At 40.5% G+C, this 18,314-nt stretch overlaps 1 protein-coding gene across 3 annotated transcripts in view; it reads right to left on the reverse strand.

Annotated features, from left to right (window-relative positions):
- Nucleotides 1-18,314, reverse strand: part of fsip1 (fibrous sheath interacting protein 1) — a 68,726-nt gene that overhangs the window by 14,476 nt on the left and 35,936 nt on the right. For all 3 annotated transcript variants that reach the window (XM_014210447.3, XM_082955658.1, XM_014210446.3), the window contains exon 10: nt 5,037-5,171. In XM_014210447.3, coding sequence (XP_014065922.3) covers nt 5,037-5,171 — 135 coding nt within the window. The remainder of the gene's footprint in view (nt 1-5,036; nt 5,172-18,314) is intronic.

Genomic DNA, 18,314 nt, shown 5'->3' on the forward strand with positions numbered 1-18,314 from the left:
CTCACAGCAAGAACTGGCAAATCTGGTGCAGTCCATGAGGAGGAGATGCACTGCAGTACTTAATGCAGCTGGTGGCCACACCAGATACTGACTGTTACTTTTGATTTTGACCCCCCCCCCCCCCCCTTTGTTCAAGGACACATTATTCCTTTTCTGTTAGTCACATGTCTGTGGAACTTGTTCAGTTTATGTCTCAGTTGTTGAATCTTGTTCTGTTCATACAAATATTTACACATATATATACACATATATATATATATGGCTTGGTTTTTGGCTTGGTTTTTGCTCTGACATGCACTGTCAACTGTGGGACATACATACATACATACATACATACATACATACATACATACATACATACATACATACATACATACATACATACATACATACATACATACATACATACATACATACATACATACATACATACATACATTACATATATATATATATATATATAAAATAATTTTTTTATACTCATCCAGGGTGTGTAGCAGTGCAGTGTGCAGCAGCACCCGTCATTCACATTCCTGTGCTTTCCTCCCCACAGACACAGACAAACAGGCCTTTCTGGACAGCTTGACCGCTCTTATGTGGAAAACTGTTATGAAACTACCAGATTGTCAGAACAAAGAGCCCATATACTAAACCACCTGAATACTGAGCATAACAGGTCTCTGACAGCAGAGCCAGCCTTCCACCCACGATGTGTCAGAGCCATAGCCTCTAGCTACTCCCTTCCCTCATACCTCCACCTGCCCAGAGCAAACACATTCCACATAAGACAGGCTTATTTTCTAATCAGCACAGTCTGAGCCTGTACTAGTCAGTCAACAACTACTGTGTGAAAAATATATCAACTACAACAATACTTCACAGAGATCTAACATGTAATATTTTTTATCAAAAGTGTAAGTGTGTGTATAAACATGGCCTTTGGATTGTCATTTATAAAATCTGAGACAATGGCTAATGACAGTATTAATGATGTATTAGTGATAAAATGAGGAGTGCCCCATTGGATGTATCCTGTCTTACTGTAAATTCTGTGATTGTGCTTATTCATACTGTTGATATTGGGACAGAGCCAGAAGAGGGTGTGGGAATAACATTTTAGCTTGACCTGTTGCAGACAGCTAAAGAGCAGGGTTATCACTTCTCAACAAGTATACTTTTTATGTTTTTGTTACTGAGAAACTCAGAGAGGGGGGGGGGTCATCACACAATGGACCAAATAGATGGTCATAATAAATGAATGAGACGATATTTAAAGGTGCATGTATATCAACATGATACAGAGGCATTCCAGCAAGATTGGGAACAAAAGGTGGGAGAAATGAAAGACTTCGATGAGAGAGGAGTTGGGGGTTCAGGAGAATTTGGAACAGGGAAGCTTCACTGACGCCAATAAAGCTAACCTCAGATCTGATTCCAGAAAAAAGTAGGAAGCAAAAATATGACATATACAAGTAAATGCCAAAATAATGGAAACACTTGAGTAAATGAGCGATACAAAGTATATTGAAAGCAGGTGCTTCCACACAGGTGTGGTTCCTGAGTTAAATCTGCAATTAACATCCTATCATGCATAGGGTTATCTATAAAAATGCTGGGCAGGGCATTAGTTTGGCCATTATTTTTGCTAACATAGCTATGCCCCCTTAGGATGGCAATGGCCCATCCACAGGGCATGAGTAGTCATGAAATAGTGTTATGAGCATAAAAATGATGTAAACCATATGCCTGTCTCAGTCACCAGATCTCAACCCAACTGAACACTTATGGGAGTAAGAATGGTGTCGCTTGCATCCCTCCAATAAAGTTCTAGACACTTGTAGAATCTATGCCAATGTGTATTAAAGCTGTTCTGACCCAACGCCCCATTAAGACACTTTTTGTTTGCGTTTCCTTTACTTTGGCAGTTACCTGTACATAGCACTGTATTGGAGTAAAATGGGTGAATGTGTGTTTCCATGATCCATACAGATAAGACTAAATCACCTAAAATTCTGTCAACCACAATGAATTCCATCAAATGTGATGTGACGGGACACAGGTCGTCTCTGGTCATTAATCTGTGAGTTACATCAACAATTTAGTTCACCAAAGCTTTTAAGATTTTCCTCCTCTCCAAAAAGTGCTGAATTCCAGAGACTCAAGACTAAACAATATGAGAGAGCATACCTCTTTTCCTCCCTCTACAAAGTCTTGGGAGAGAAACCACTGCTACTGCTCCAGGTAGTTATAAGCAATTTATTTAGGATCTATTGATCTGGAAGGCAGATCTTTTCCCGTTCATTGCAGCATACGCAGAATTATGTTTTTGATTTATCCCAGTTTTTACAGGATCCCTAGTCCCCTAGATGAAGCTTATGTTGCCTCTCTTTACAGGCTTGTTCCTGGCACATTAACCAGGGCAATAACTATGCAGAATGGATGGCAAAATAAAGACCTAAGGACAGACACAATTGTCTGGTACCAAAAGAGCTGTAACCAGGCTGCAGGAACATCAACATGAAGCACTCAGCTGAGTTTGGACCAAGCAAACTCACCATGTCAATGCTGTGAACCTAGTCTCCCTATACGCTTGCTTCTATTTCTGACCAATACAATCAAACTCTAGAACCATACTCTTACAAGATCTAAATGAGTGGGTTCTGATTAGTTTAGGGGTAAATCTAGAGGTAGAACACATAAATCTAGTCTGAGAACAGAATCATGTCGTTGTTTAGGTGGTGGTTTTCATAATGAGAGTATCCTCCAGAAGATTTGGCCTTAATTAGCTAACATAAAATCCTATTTGTTCCTCAAAAATGAGGCTAAAAACAGACTTTGTATCTTATAATATAATTTAGAGTATGGTTAACTTAGAGGCCTAGTGCAGTCAAAAAGTGATTTTCCTGTGTTATATATACAGTACCAGTCATTCCAGGGTTTTCTGTATTTGTACTATGTTCTACGTTGTAGAATAATAATGAAGACATTAAAACTATGAAACAAAGCTGTCATCAAGGCAAAGGGTGGCTACTTTAAAGAATCTTAAATATAAAATATATTTTGATTTGTTTAACACTTTGTTGGTTACTACATGATTCCATATGTGTTATTTCCTAGTTTTGATGTCTCCACTATTATTCTACAATGTAGAAAATAGTAAAAATATAGAAAAACCATGGAATGAGTAGGTGTGTCCAAACTTTTGACTGGTACTGTATATCCACACTATAGGTTGGAATAATACTGTGAAATTGTTAAAATTATGATAATGCCCTTTTAGTGTAAGAGCTGAAAGACCGCCTGAAATGTCCACCTATTTTGGTTGGATGGAGTTTTGGCCTTCCATGGTGACATCACCATGCAATAAATGAGTTAATAGACCAATAAGAAAGAGAGTTCCAAACCTCTCTGCCAATAACAGCAAATTTTCAGTTTTCCACTTCCTACTCAGACCACTCCTAGCAAAATTCTTGCTAGAGAAATGGTATGAAGCTATTTTTGTTTATTTTTGACAATTTTAATTGAAAACAATCACTGCAAGGTACTTAATTGTTACCCAGAAATGATTTGATATTGAGATAAAAATGGCTGCATTGGACCTTTAATTGTTTAGCATAATAGTATCTACTGATGCTTTAATTAAGCATGGATAAGTTGAGTTGTGGTTCACCATGGCAAAGTGTACAACCAGTTGGTAAAGTGGTAGCCCTAAATGAGATCAAGGCATATTTCATAGACTCCAAAAGTAACACCTACAATAAACATCCATACTACCAAATGGTGATAAGGCAGGTACCATTGAAAGCCATAATGTGTGGGGTTGTAAAGAGCTGCCACTTTGAAAAATGACATGGCAAAATCACTGAATCGACGGCTGATGCCCTCTTTTGCTACACAATAAATGAAAGTCACAAACGTCAGTGGATGGAGGAAACAAATCCATCACCCTTTGTTGCAGGGACATTCCTGTGTTCACGCGTTTTTGCCCCTAGAAACCAGCATTTTTGCCATTTGTAATAGTTGTGGTTGTAACTCTACAGAGTCCCAGAACGAGGCCATGCTCAATTGTTTCCAGGGGACATTGGGGAAATAGAATTTGAGGGAAGAATTGCAGTGAGCCATTAAACACTAAAAAGGAACCTTGGGCACAGACAATCAATGGAATTAACGAGTTCCCAAATGAAGAGTAAAATGTGTTCAGCATTCATAAATAAGGCCGTTAAAGACCTAAAAAGTGATACAGCATTAAAAGTAAAGTCATTGGATTTACAGGTAACTGACAAAATAAAGGAAACAAAAAACATAGTGTCTTAATAGGGTGTTGGGCACCACGAGCCTCCAGCACAGCTTCAATGCACCTTGGCATATATTCTACAAGTGTCTGGAACTCTATTGGAGGGCTGCGACACCATTCTTCCACGAACAATTCCATCATTTTGTGTTTTGTTGATGGTGGTGGAAACCGCTTTCTCAGGCGGCGCTCCAGAATCTCACATAAGTGTTCAATTGGTTTGAAATCTGGTGACTGACACACCCTTTAAACCTCCTATGCTCCTTTGAGACCCCTCTTTTATAGTCACTGAGATCTCTTCTAGCCATGGTAGCCAAAATATTGGGAAACAGGGCATTTTTATACATGACCCTAAGCATGATGGGATGTTTTAATTGCTCAGGGGCCACACCTGTGTGGTATCCCTCATTGGCTCAAGTGTTTCCTTTATTTTGGCAGCTACCTGTAACTCTAGGCACAGTGCAATAAAATAATGACTTGCCTACAGTATAATGTAATGCTTAATCTGACCTAAGGTTAATTGCCCAATGCCCTGTGACATTTTTGCCAGCAGTGATAAGGCTCTTTTCAATTCCCCTACAAACTATATGTAATTGTGTCAGTGCGTGTGCATGCATATCTCTGCATGTGGAATTCCCACTGTGGAGTCAATTGTCCACTTTGAGCATATGTGTGTATTAGTGACTGTATATGAATGTGTGTGTGTGTGCGCTGTGGTGTGTGTGTGTGGCTGCTTTGAACTCACAGTCATTTCTTGGCCCTGGCCCAGCAGCTCTAGCTGCAGCTGGATCTCTTGGAGGCGCCTCTCCTGCCCTCTCTTCTCCCTTATATCCTGCAGGACCTTCTCTCCTGGTAACCTGTCCCAGCCAGCCTCCAGATCCTGACACACACAACAGACAGTAATGTTCTCATGAGGAACACACCCCTAATCATCACACATGTAGAAGGAGACATTCACTTGACCATAAAAGCAGAGGGGACTTCCATGAGGCAGAGTTGAAACTGTCACAGAGGAAACAGCCATCAAAAGACTTCCACTTAAACCAATAACTAACTACATTGTATAAAAATGCCATCATCCTAAAGTCTAATTAGTCTGTCTGTAGAACTTCACTGTAATGATGCACTGTAATCAATACAATACAATGCAATGAATCCCAATGGCAGATTTCTGTACAATGTTTTAGATTTATGGGAAAAAATCTGAGACATAGGAGAGTTGAAACCAAACCGTCGTAAGAGCTGAGGAAACTGAATAACCCCATTCCACTTCTCATGGGGTCCAACATAAATCTCATATTTATGGCATGGACTTGTAAGCTGGGGACACAGACTGCAGTATGCTACATCCAAAGCAAATGTTGAAAATGGGTCAGGAGGAAATGGATGAATCATGCCTGGAGGACTATCCAGGGCTGATGAATGAGAAGGCCTCGAGAGCTTGTCATGACCATGGGATCTGTTTCATGGGTAGAACATAGGTCTAGGTAGGTCTTGGTTACAGAGGAGAGAAACTCTGAGCAGGCATCATCATGAGGTCTAGACTCCATAGAGACAGATATCTACCCCAGAAATCCATAGATCACATATGTTTATAATGTTTACATTACAGTGCTTTCTTGTAAATTATAATTAAGGTGATTCACAGCAATGGGTTCTGACACATCGTACAAAATATTTCAGAAAATACACTTGTACTTAGGTTCCAAAGGGTGTCCTGGAGAGGTCTTTCTTTCCTGCTTTGAGTGACTAATAGATGACCTGTAGTAAGGTCACAATCCAACCCCTAAAATATATGAGTGCACATTTAAGACCTAACTAAGTAAAATAATGGTTGGTTTTAAGAGGATGTAGCCAACCACAGGGTTCTTCGTGTGTCTAACCAGTGATACGCGGTTAAAGTCTCCATATCCTCTGGTCAGCTTGACATGCAGCACTATTTATGATCTAATCATGTGAAATTGATGGAAATATGATGAAAAATAGACATTTTGAGTGAGATTCGCTCATTGTAGGTTATGGGAGAGGACTGTTCTTTGCAACAAAACAAAAAAAGTAAATAATTGTTATGACACATTTATGATTTCATATACAAGCTGAGTTCAGAGTTGAGAGCTCAGTAACGACGCATTACACACATTTTGTAAATGTATGTCTGATATAAGACCTCATAACAACTTCCATAAGTAGTAAACTTAACAGAATAAGTGTCAATCGCAATTCTATTGATATCCACGTTTCTGTCCACGAAATCATCAAGCACTATGAGATTATTTGATCAATTTTAGATTTGAACATAGAAAGGCCCTCTTTTAACACATGGCATGTGTGTGGCTTCACCTATAAATGCCCTGTAGTTTCCCTGAGCCTGAGGGAAACGATGACAACCTCCGTGTGATGTCTCTTTTAAGTGGTTGTTATTAGAGCCCTTCAGACTCACTCACAACGGACTACCACCGTGGGATCAGGTTGCTCTCGTGCACTTGAGTGAGAAACACGCCGACCCAACTAGGCAAAATACAAATTAAAGTCTAGTTTTACTACCTTATTCACACCACTAACTACATGTTTCTAAAAAATGTTTTCTCAAAAATCGTTGGGAAAGACAGACCATTAATTTGGAAAAGACAGCTTATTCTGCCCTACTTTCAAGAAATCACAACCATCGTCAGAAGACTAGATGAGACATACATTTAGGCTTCAAATACCATTGACTTTTTATCACTTATAATAGCCACATAGGCTACATGGGTATCCTGTGCTATTTCTATTGCATGTACTGTAATTAAGGCTAGAGCTATCAATATATACACTATGGAGTCCACAGCATGTGCACATATTTTATCCATTCAACAGCATTTCTTCACAGTGGAAAGACAACTTAGCATGTGTCTGATTAAGATATGCCTAACCTGAGCAAGAGATTCCATCTCTCATTTATTAAGTATTATTTTCAGTTGCAACATAACTCACTGTAGCCCTGTACACTTGTACCCTCATAAGGGTTGAATGGCAGATTTAGGCACTGATAAGCGCCTACATTGGAATACAGTGGCTGTACAGTAACATGTATACATGACGTCAGAGCTCAGGCTCTGCGCTCCACAACGCTGTATAGGTTTTGACTGTCAGACATTCAGAACTTGAGCTTGAGCAATGCAAGCAACAATAAGTTGCCCCCATCCCTCCCACTAATTGGCCAACCTTTGCAAATGTTTTGTTGTCCGAGTGAGGGAAATGCTGTAAATTAAGAGGACTCAATGTATTTTGAAAGATGCGACGTGAGTCCAAATGTGCATATCATAAATCTCATGCCATATACAGTGTCAACGTTTATGACCACTATGTTTGATATACAGTTAATAGATGACATGTCATCATACCCTGGGTTGTTCTGAACAGAATGAGCCTGTTTGTCTATTGTGAATGCACGCACCTGAATCATGACTCCTTTCCATGCGCACCAAAATAACGATATGTTTCTCTGAATTGCCTTTCGAAAGCCTAACACTGTAAGATCATATTTTATAACTTAGCTAGTTATGTTGGCAATAGAACAAGCTTTCCAATGATGCCCACCTGACCCAGATTGCGATTTATAATGGGCCACTTTTGAATTGCGCCAGTAATTGTGTGATGGCGGGGAGGAAGGGTTGTGCTCCAAACTAAACAAATGTGCTTGCTCTAGTTCCTCAATGGCACAGCTAGGAGATTAAAAAAAAACACCTTATAGTTCAGGGCCATTCAACTAGATTCTTACGGGGGCCAGATATGAAAAAGGATATTTATAGGGGGGCAGATATTTTCTACATGGGATTACTATTCCTAAAACCAGTAGAAAGAAAACATTCACAAACACAATTATAATCTTATGAAGCACTTTTATTAAAATTAAATGTTGCTAAAAGTTCATATTAAGTGCTTTAAGATTAGCTTAATTCAGTGCATCAAATTGTTTAAATAATGGAACACATTTTTAACACAGTTTATCTGCATCACATTAATTTGTACTTTCCTGTCCATTTTACATACAGTTGAAGTCGGAAGTTCACATTCACCTTAGCCAAATACATTAAAACTCAGTTTTTCACAATTCCTGACATTTAATCTTAGTAAAAATTCCCTGTCTGAGGTCAGTTAGGATCACCACTTTATTTTAAGAATGTGAAATGTCAGAATAATAGTGGAGAGAATGATTTATTTCAGCTTTTATTTCTTTCATCACATTCCCAGTGGGTCAGAAGTTTACATACACTCAATTAGTATTTGGTAGCATTGCCTTTCAATTGTTTAACTTGGGTCAAATGTTTCGGGTAGACTTCCACAAGCTTCCCACAATAAGTTGGGTGAATTTTGGCCCACTCCTCCTGACAGAGCTGGTGTAACTGAGTCAGGTTTGTAGGCCTCCTTGCTCACACACGCCTTTTCAGTTCTGACAACAAATTTTCTATGGGATTGAGGTCAGGGCTTTGTGATGGCCACTCCAATACCTTGACTTTGTTGTCCTTAAGTCATTTTGCCACAACTTTGGAAGTATGCTTGGGGTCATTGTCCATTTGGAGGACCCATTTGTGACCAAGCTTTAACTTCCTGACTGATGTCTTGAGATGTTGCTTCAATATATCCATAGAATTTTCCTACCTCATAATGCGATCTATTTTGTGAAGTGCACCAGTCCCTCCTGCAGCAAAGCACCCCAAAAACATGATGCTGCCACCCACATGCTTCACGGTTGGGATGGTGTTCTTCGGCTTGCAAACCTCCCCCTTTTTCCTCCAAACATAACGATGTTCATTATGGCCAAACAGTTCTATTTTTGTTTCATCAGACCAGAGGACATTTTTCAAAAAAGTACGATCTTTGTCCCCATGTGCAGTTGCAAACCGTAGTCTGGCTTTTTTATGTCAGTTTTGGAGCAGAGGCTTCTTCCTTGCTGAGCGGCCTTTCAGGTTATGTCGATATAGGACTCGTTTTACTGTGGATATAGATACTTTCGTACCCGTTTCCTCCAGCATCTTCACAAGGTCCTTTGCTCTTGTTCTGGGATTGATTTGCACTTTTCGTACCAAAGTACGTTCATCTCTAGGAGACAGAACGCGTCTCCTTCCTGAGCGGTATGACGGCTGCGTGGTCCCATGGTGTTTATACTTGCGTACTATTGTTTGTACAGATGAACGTGGTGCCTTCATGCGTTTGGAAATTGCTCCCAAGGATGAACCAGACTTGTGGAGGTCTACAATTTTTTTCTGAGGTCTTGGCTGATTTCTTTTGATTTTCCCATGATGTCAAGAAAAGAGGCACCGAGTTTGAAGGCAGGTCTTGAAATACATCCACAGGTACACCTCCAATTGAATCAAATGATGTCAATCGGAAGCTTCTAAAGCCATGACATCATTTTCTGGAATGTTCCAAGCTGTTTAAAGGCACAGTCAACATAGTGTATGTAAACTTCTGACCCACTGGAATTGTGATACAGTGAGTTAAGTGAAATAATCTGTCTGTGAACAATTGTTGGAAAAATTACTTGTGTCATGAACAAAGTAGATGTCCTAACCAACTTGCCAAAACTATACTTTGTTAACAAGAAATTTGTGGAGTGGTTGAAAAACCAAAGTGTATGTAAAGTTCCGACTTCAACTGAACATAGCTTCATCTTTTGTTTTTATTTACACATATGAAACCTTTTTTGCATGGAATATCTCAGTTAACCAAGCAGCATCACATTATTTTCTACAGTGCCTTCAGAAAGTATTCACACCCCTTGACCTTTCCACATTTTGTTATGTTACAGCCTGAATTTAAAATGGATTAAATTGACATTTCTGGTCACTGGCCTACACACAATACCCCATAATGTTAAAGTGGAATTATGTAAAAAAATAATAATAATTAAGTATTCAACCGCTTTGTTATGGCAAGCTTAAATACATTCAAGAACTTCTTCAGGCTAGGGTTCTTTTTTCTCAATTTCCGCCTGACTGATGTGCCCAAAGTAAACTGCATGTTACTCAGGCCCAGAAGCCAGGATATGCATATAATTGGTACCATTGGATAGAAAAAACTTTGAAGTTTGTAGAAATGTTAAAATAATGTATGAGACTATAACACAATATATTGATAAACCAAACGTAATTTTCTTTTTTTTGAGAGCCCATGGCTTACAATGGAAAGTATAGGGGCATATTAATATCCAGCTCCCAGATTGCAGTTCCTATGGCTTCCACTAGATGTCAACAGTCTTTGTTCAAGGTTTCAGGCTTGTTTCTTCCAAAACGAGGAAGAATTATGAGTTTTAGTACTGGGACTCAGAGTTGGAAATCAGTCTGTGCGCGCGCAATGAAGAGGACGCGTACCGGCTAATATCACTTTCTTATTGAACATACTTCTTTCCGTATGAAATATTAGTTTAATTACATTTTAGGGTACCTGAGGATTAAATAGAAACGTATTTTGACTTGTTTTAATAAAGTTTAGCGGTAGATTTTTGGATTCCTTTCTCTGCATGTTGAACGAGTGGATTACTCAAATTGCTGGGGCCAACTAAACAGACTTTTTGGGATATAAAGAAGGATTTTATCTAACAAAACGACACTACATGTTGTAGCTGGGACCCTTTGGATTGCCAATCAGAGGAAGATTTTCAAAAAGTACATGAATATTTAATCGCTATTTGTGAATTTATGAATCCTGTGCTGGTTGAAAAATATTTTGACGTGGGGCGTCCTCAAACAATCGCATTTCATGCTTTCGCTGTAAAGCCTATTGTAAATCAGACAATGCAGTTAGATTAACAAGAATTTAAGCTTTTAACCGATATAAGTCACTTGTATATACCTAAATGTTTAATATCCATCATTTGTATGATTATATATTTGAATTGCGCGCCCTCCAATTTCACCGGAAGTTGTCGACAGGTGTCTTTGCTGGGGTTAGCAAGTCACATAATACGTTGCATGGACTCACTCTGTGTGCAACAATAGTGTTTGTGATTTTTGAATGACTACCTCATCTCTCTACCCCAATTATCTGTAAGGTCCCTCAGTCGAGCAGTGAATTTCAAACACAGATTCAACAACAAAGACCAGGGAGGTATTCCAATGTCTCCCTAAGGGCACCAATTGGTAGATGGGTAAAAATAGAAAATGCATTGAATATCCCTTTGAACATGGTGAAGTTATTAATTACACTTTGTATGGTGTATCAATACACCCAGCCACTACAAAGATACAGGTGTCCTTCCTAACTCAGGTGCCGGAGAGAAAGGAAACCGCTCAGGGATTTCACCATAAGGCCAATGGTGACTTTAAAACAGTTAGAGTTTAATAGCTGTGGATAGGATAAAACTGAGGATGGAACAACAACATTGTTGTTACTCCACAATACTAACCTAATTGAGTGAAAAGGAAGCCTGTTCAGAATAAAATATATTTTTAAAATCTATCCTGCTTGCAGCAAGTCACTGGAGTAATGGCACCGGAGGGGATGACTCCAGTTTTACGGGCTCCTAACAGACTGCAATTTTTTTCCCTATTGTTTGTAACTTATTTGTACATAATGTTGCTGCTACCATCTCTTAGGAACAAAAATATCTTCTGGATATCAGAACAGCGATTACTCACCTCGAACTGGACGAAGATTTTTTACTTAATGAGTCCGACGCGAAGGATATACTGCTTCCCGACACCAGGCCCAAATACATATCATTCACGTGAAGAAAAGACAGAAATACAGCGGACGGATATCGGGGTGCCTTGTGAGAATTCTTCGGAGAGTGAGTAACCCGCCTCTACCATCCGTTCTATTGGCGAACGTGCTATCGTTGGAAAATAAACTTGATGATCTCTGTTCGAGACTATCCTACAAACTGGACATTAAAAACTGTAATATCTTATGTTTAAACGAGTCGTGGCTGAACGACGACATGGATAATATACAGTTGGCTGGGTTTTCCGTGCATCGGCAGAACAGAACAGCTACATCTGGTAAGACGAGAGGTAGGTGGGTGTGTGCTTCTATTTGTCAATAACAGCTGGTGCGCAATGTCGAATATTAAAGAAGTCTTGAGGTATTGGTCGCCTGAGGTAGAGTACCTCATGATAAGCTGTAGAACACACTATCTACCAAGACAGTTTTCATCTACATTATTTGAAGCCATCCATTTACCACCACAAACTGATGCTGGCACTAAGACTGCACTCAACAAGCTGTACAAGGCCATAAGCAAACAAGAAAATGCTCATCCAGAAGTGGCGCTCCTAGTGGCCGGGGACTTTAATGCAGGCAAACGTAAAACCGTTTTACCTAATTTCTACCAGCATTTCACATATGCAACCAGAAAAAAAACCTCTAGACCACCTTTGCTCCACACACAGAGATGCATACAAAGCTCTCCCTCGCCCTCCATTTGGCAAATCTGACCATAATTCTTTCCTCCTGATTCCTGCTTTCAAGCAAAAACTAAACCAGGAAGTACCAGTGTCTTGCTCAATACAAAAGTGGTCAGATGACGCGGATGCTATGCTACAAGACTGTTTTGCTAGCACAGACTGGAATATGTTCCGGGATTCAACCAATGGCATTGAGGAGTATACCCCCTCAGTCACCGGCTTATTCCACCGGCATCAATAAGTGCATTGACAACATCGTCCCCACAGTTACTGTGTGTACATATCCCAACCAGAAGCCATGGATTGCAGGCAACATCCGCAAGAGCTAAAGGCTAGAGCTGCTGCTTTCAAGGAGCGGGACACTAATCCGGACGCTTACAAGAAATGTCACTATACCTCAGACGAACCATCAAACAGGCAAAGGGTCAATACAGGACTAAGATTGAATCCTACTAAACCGTCTCTGACGCTCGTCATATGTGGCAGGGCTTGCAAACTATTATGGTCTACAAAGGGAAACCCAGGCGAGAGCTGCCCACTGAAGCGAACCTACCAGACGAGCTAAATGCATTTTTTGCTTGCTTCGAGACAAGCAACACTCAAGCATGCATGAGAGCAACTGCTGTTCCGGGTGACTGTTTGATCACGCTCTCCGTAGCCGATGTGAACAAGACCTTTAAACAGGTCTACATTCACAAGGCCGCGGGGCCAGAAGGATTACCAGGACGTGTACTCAGAGCATGCGCGGACCAACTGGCAAGTGTCTTCACTGACATTTTCAACCTTTCCCTGACCGAGTCTGTAATTCCTATATGTTTCAAGCAGACCACCATAGTCCCTGTACCCAAGGAAGCAAAGGTAACCTGCCTAAATGACTACCGCCCCGTAGCACTCACGTCAGTAGCCTTGAAGTGCTTTGAAAGGCTGGTCATGACTCACATCAACGCCATCATCCCGGAAACCCTAGACCGACTCCAATTCGCATACCGCCCCAACAGATCCACAGATGACGCAATCTCAATCGAACTCCACACTGCCCTTTCCCACCTGGACAAAAGGAACACCTATGTGAGAATGCTGTTCATTGACTGCAGCTCAGTGTTCAACACCAAAGTGCCCACAAAGCTCATCACTAAGCTAAGGACCCTGGGACTAAAGATCTTCTGCAACTGGATCCTGGTCTTCCTGACAGGCCGCCCCCAGGTGGTAATGGTAGGCAACAACACATCTGCCACGGTGAACCTCAACACTGGGGCCCCTCAGGGGTGTATGCTTATTCCCCTCCTGTACTCCCTGTTCACCCACGACCGCGTGGCGAAGCATGACTCCAACAGCATAATTAAGTTTGCTGACGACAACTGTGGTAGGCCTAGTCACCGACAACAATGAGACAGCCTCTAAGGATGTCAGAGACCTGGCAGTGTAGTGCCAGGACAACAACCTCTCCCTCAATGTCAGCAAGACAAAGGAGCTGATCATGGACAACAGGAAAAGCCATTAACATCGACGGGGCTGTAGTGGAGCGGGTCAAGAGTTTCAAGTTCCTTGGTGTCCACATCACCAACAAACTATCATGGTTCAAACACACCAAGACAGTCGTAAAGAGGGCATGACAAGACCTTTTCCCCCTCAGGAGACTGAAAAGATTTGGCATGGGTCACCAGATCCTCAAAGTTCTACAGCTGCACCATCGAGAGCATCCTGACCGGTTGCATCACCGCCTGATATAGCAACTGCTCGGCCTCCGACCTCATGGCACTACAGAGGGTAGTGCGTACGGCCCAGTACATCACTATTTCATTTTCAATAAATGTGCCAAAATGTAATTTTTCTTTATAAAAAAAAAATCACTTGAGAAAAATATATTCAATCAATTTTGAATTCAACAATAACTCAAGGGGTATGAATACTTTCTGAAGCCACTGTATTTTCTATTACTTCATTATTTTCTCTAACTTGCTTTGTTGTTTTTTTTAAACATAGAAACCTTTTATGCATGACATATTGTTAAAAGTTCATTTTAAGTTCTTTAAGATTAGCTTAATTCAATGCATCAAATTGTTTAAATAATGGAACACATTTGTACTTATAACACAGTTGATCTGCATCACATTAATACAATTTTATTAAAATGTCTGTTTTACATACATAACTTTATATTTTTTCAACATTTTATGCATGGCATATCTCATTTGACCAGCATGATATTCTGTTCTATTTTCTATTTCTTTATCATGTTGTTCATTTCTCTGACGTTATTATTATTATTTTTTACATTGAAACCGTTTTAGGCATATCTCAGTTGACTAGCTTTTGCGGAGAAGTCTCTCTCCCCCACATCAGTAAAGAACGGGTCCCTATAACAAAATGCCCCCCCCCCCCCAGTTCATAAAATCTCGTTGGAAAGTTAGCTTTCAGTTACCTAAAAACTCTGACATCACGGGAGTGATCTGTACTGATGATGACTGAATATAGTTGAAGTGTATAGCAATTGAGCGTTTTGTTTGGTTTCAAGGAGAAAATAACATTATTTTAAAAGAAGTCCATTTTTCAATCATGTCAACAACTGTTTTATCCCTCCCCTGTTGTCCCAAATTAAGTCCACTGAATTGATTGAAGATGTCACAAAAAAAAAACCCACATCTGATACCAACTCCTCATCATGCATTTTTGCTAGATATGGGTTTTCTTTCTTGTGGTGGCAATCGAGGAGAAAAGCAACTATCTCCTCCATAAACTCATATAGACTGCCCTCGAGAGCGTTATTACCCTTGCTTTGCCACCGAACATCATTATGTTAAATGATGTTCTGAGATGAAAGAGCCGATAGGTAGGCAGACAGACCCTGTTCCCCTGTTAGCAGCTCTGATTGGCTGTAAAAGAAATGTTGGGTGATATTGATTGACAGCACTTAATGGGCGGGACTACAAGAAATATATTCTCCCATTGGAGAATATTGAAAGAGGGCTCCTTTTGGCACTAAACATCTGCATTTTTGTAGGGATTGTTAGGCTGATTTAAAAAAATGATGTTCTGAATTGATCAAAAGGCCATTCTAAATTCTAAGTTGAATAGCCCTGTTATAGTTGAAGTAATAAAAGCGCATTGATATTACTTAGGAAGTGTGCACCAGTGGAGGCTTCTCAGAGGAGGAAGGGGAGGACCATCCTCAGTGAATTTCAGAAAAATAAAAAGTGAAACATTAAAAAGTTATCCTTTTAAATATATTCATGTCACCAAATACTTGATTAAAACACATTGTTTTTCAAAGAAGCTCTACAGTAGCCTCAACAGCACTCTGTAGAGTAGCACCATGGTGTAGCCGGAGGACAGCTAACTTCCGTCCACCTCTGGGTACATTGATTTCTATACAAAACTGAGGAGACTCGTCAGTCGAGACCACCTGTTGAAATTTTTCTGCACCCCAGTTCCTGTGTTTTCGTGCATAGTTGAGTTGTTTGGCCTTGTTTCCACGTCGGAGGTATGGCTTTTTGGCCACAAGTCTTCCATGAAGGCCACTTCTGACCAGACTTCTCCAGACAGTAGATGGGTGTACCAGGGTCCCACTGTTTTCTGCCAATTCTGAGCTGATGGCACTGCTGGACATCTTCCGATTGCAAAGGGAAGTAAGCATGATGTGTCTTTCATCTGCTGCAGTAAGTTTCTTTGGCCGACCACTGCGTCTACGGTCCTCAACGTTGCCCGTTTCTTTGTGCTTCTTCAAAAGCTTGGACAGCACATCTGGAAACCCCTGTCTGCCTTGAAATGTCTACCTGGGAGAGACCTTGCTGATGCAGTATAACTTGTGTCTTGTTGCTGTGCTCAGTCTTGTCATGGTGTATGACTTTTAACAGTAAACTGTCTTCAGCAACCTCACCTTGTTAGCTGAGTTTGGCTGTTCCTCACCCAGTTTATTCCTCCTACACAGCTGTTTCTGTTTCAGTTAATGATTGTGCTTCAACCTACATATTGAATTGATGATCATTAGCACCGGTTTGGCATAATTGTTTAATCATAGACCTGACTTTGTGCAAGTGTATCTACAAGAAATTATGCTGTTTCGAAGGCATTCTTACTTTACAGCATTTTTTCACACCTGCCTAAAACTTTTGCACAGTACTGTGTGTGTGTGTGTGTGTGTGTGTGTGTGTGTGTGTGTGTGTGTGTATGCATGCATGTACACACAGTATTTTTTTACTTTCACTTACTTAGCTAACAAATGCAGCTAGCTAGTTTAGCCTACTCAAACACCCGGTTCAAACAGAGAGGAATGCTATGTTAGCTAACTGGCAATGGCTATCCAACACTGGAACTCTTCCAAGTCAAGGTAAGCTTTTGGTTTTATTAATTTATTGCCACCAGGGCCCGCCGGTGTAAGTGGTAAACTGATTGCTGTACACTATACTGCATGATTGTAGCGGGTTTACTAACGTGTTAGTTCTAGTAGTTATGTTGACTATGACATCAATATGGTGACAACGATGTAGGCTGTGTGTAGCAGTTAGCGGTTTTGGTATGAAAGTTTGGCTTGGAAAGTTTTTTTTTTGTTGCCTGGTCACAGACAGCTGTTATATTGTGCACTGAAGTCCACAAATTAAGGGAATAGATGAGAGGAGGAGAGCGTCAATGCGAGAAAGAATTATATACACAATGAGCAAAGTGATCATGCTGTTTATACAGTTCATTCGGGAAATAATTCTTACCCTTTCCCTTTTTCCACATTTTGTTATGTTACAGCCTTATTCTAAAATGAATTAAATAAAACAAATCCTCATTAATTTACATACAATACCCCATAATGACAAAGCAAAAACAGGTTAAGAAATGTTTGCAAATGTATAAAAAAGCAAAAAACAGAAACATCTTACTTACATTAGTATTCAGACCCTTTGCTATGAGACTCGAAATTGAGCTCAGGTGCATCCCATTTCCATTGATCATCCTTGAGATGGTTTTACACCTGTGGTAAATTCAATTGATTGGACAGGATTTGGAAAGGCACACACACCTGTATATATAAAAGGTCCCACAGTTGACAGTGCATGGCTGAGCAAAAACCAAGCCATGAGTTTGAAGGAATTGCCCGTAGAGCTCCGAGATAGGATTCTGTTGAGGCACAGATCTCGAGAAGAGTACCAAAACATTTCTGCAGCATCGAAGGTCCACAAGAACACAGTGGCCTCCATCATTCTTAAATGGAAGACGTTTGGAACCACCAAGACTCTTCCTAGAGTTGTCCGCCCAGCCAAACTGAGCAATTGGTGGAGAAGGGCCTTGGTCAGGGAGGTGACCAAGAATCCAATGGTCACCCCGACAGAGCTCCAGAGTTTCTCTGTGGAGATGAGAGAACCTTCCAGAAGGACAACTATCTCTGCAGCACTCTACCAATCAGGTCTTTATGGAAGAGTGGCCAGATGGAAGCCACTCCTCAGTAAAAGGCATATGACAGCCGGCTTGGAGTTTGCCAAAAAGCCCCTAAAATGACTCTCAGACCGTAAGAAACAAGATTCACCTAGTCTGATGAAACCAAGATGGAACTCTTTGGCCTGAATGTCAAGCGTCACGTCTGGAGGAAACCTGGCACCATCCCTACGGTGAAGCATGGTGGTGGTAGCATCATGCTGTGGGGATGTTTT

This window comes from Salmo salar, chromosome 09 (genome assembly GCF_965601325.2).
Source record: "Salmo salar chromosome 09, fSalSal1, whole genome shotgun sequence".
Lineage (NCBI taxonomy): Eukaryota > Metazoa > Chordata > Actinopteri > Salmoniformes > Salmonidae > Salmo > Salmo salar.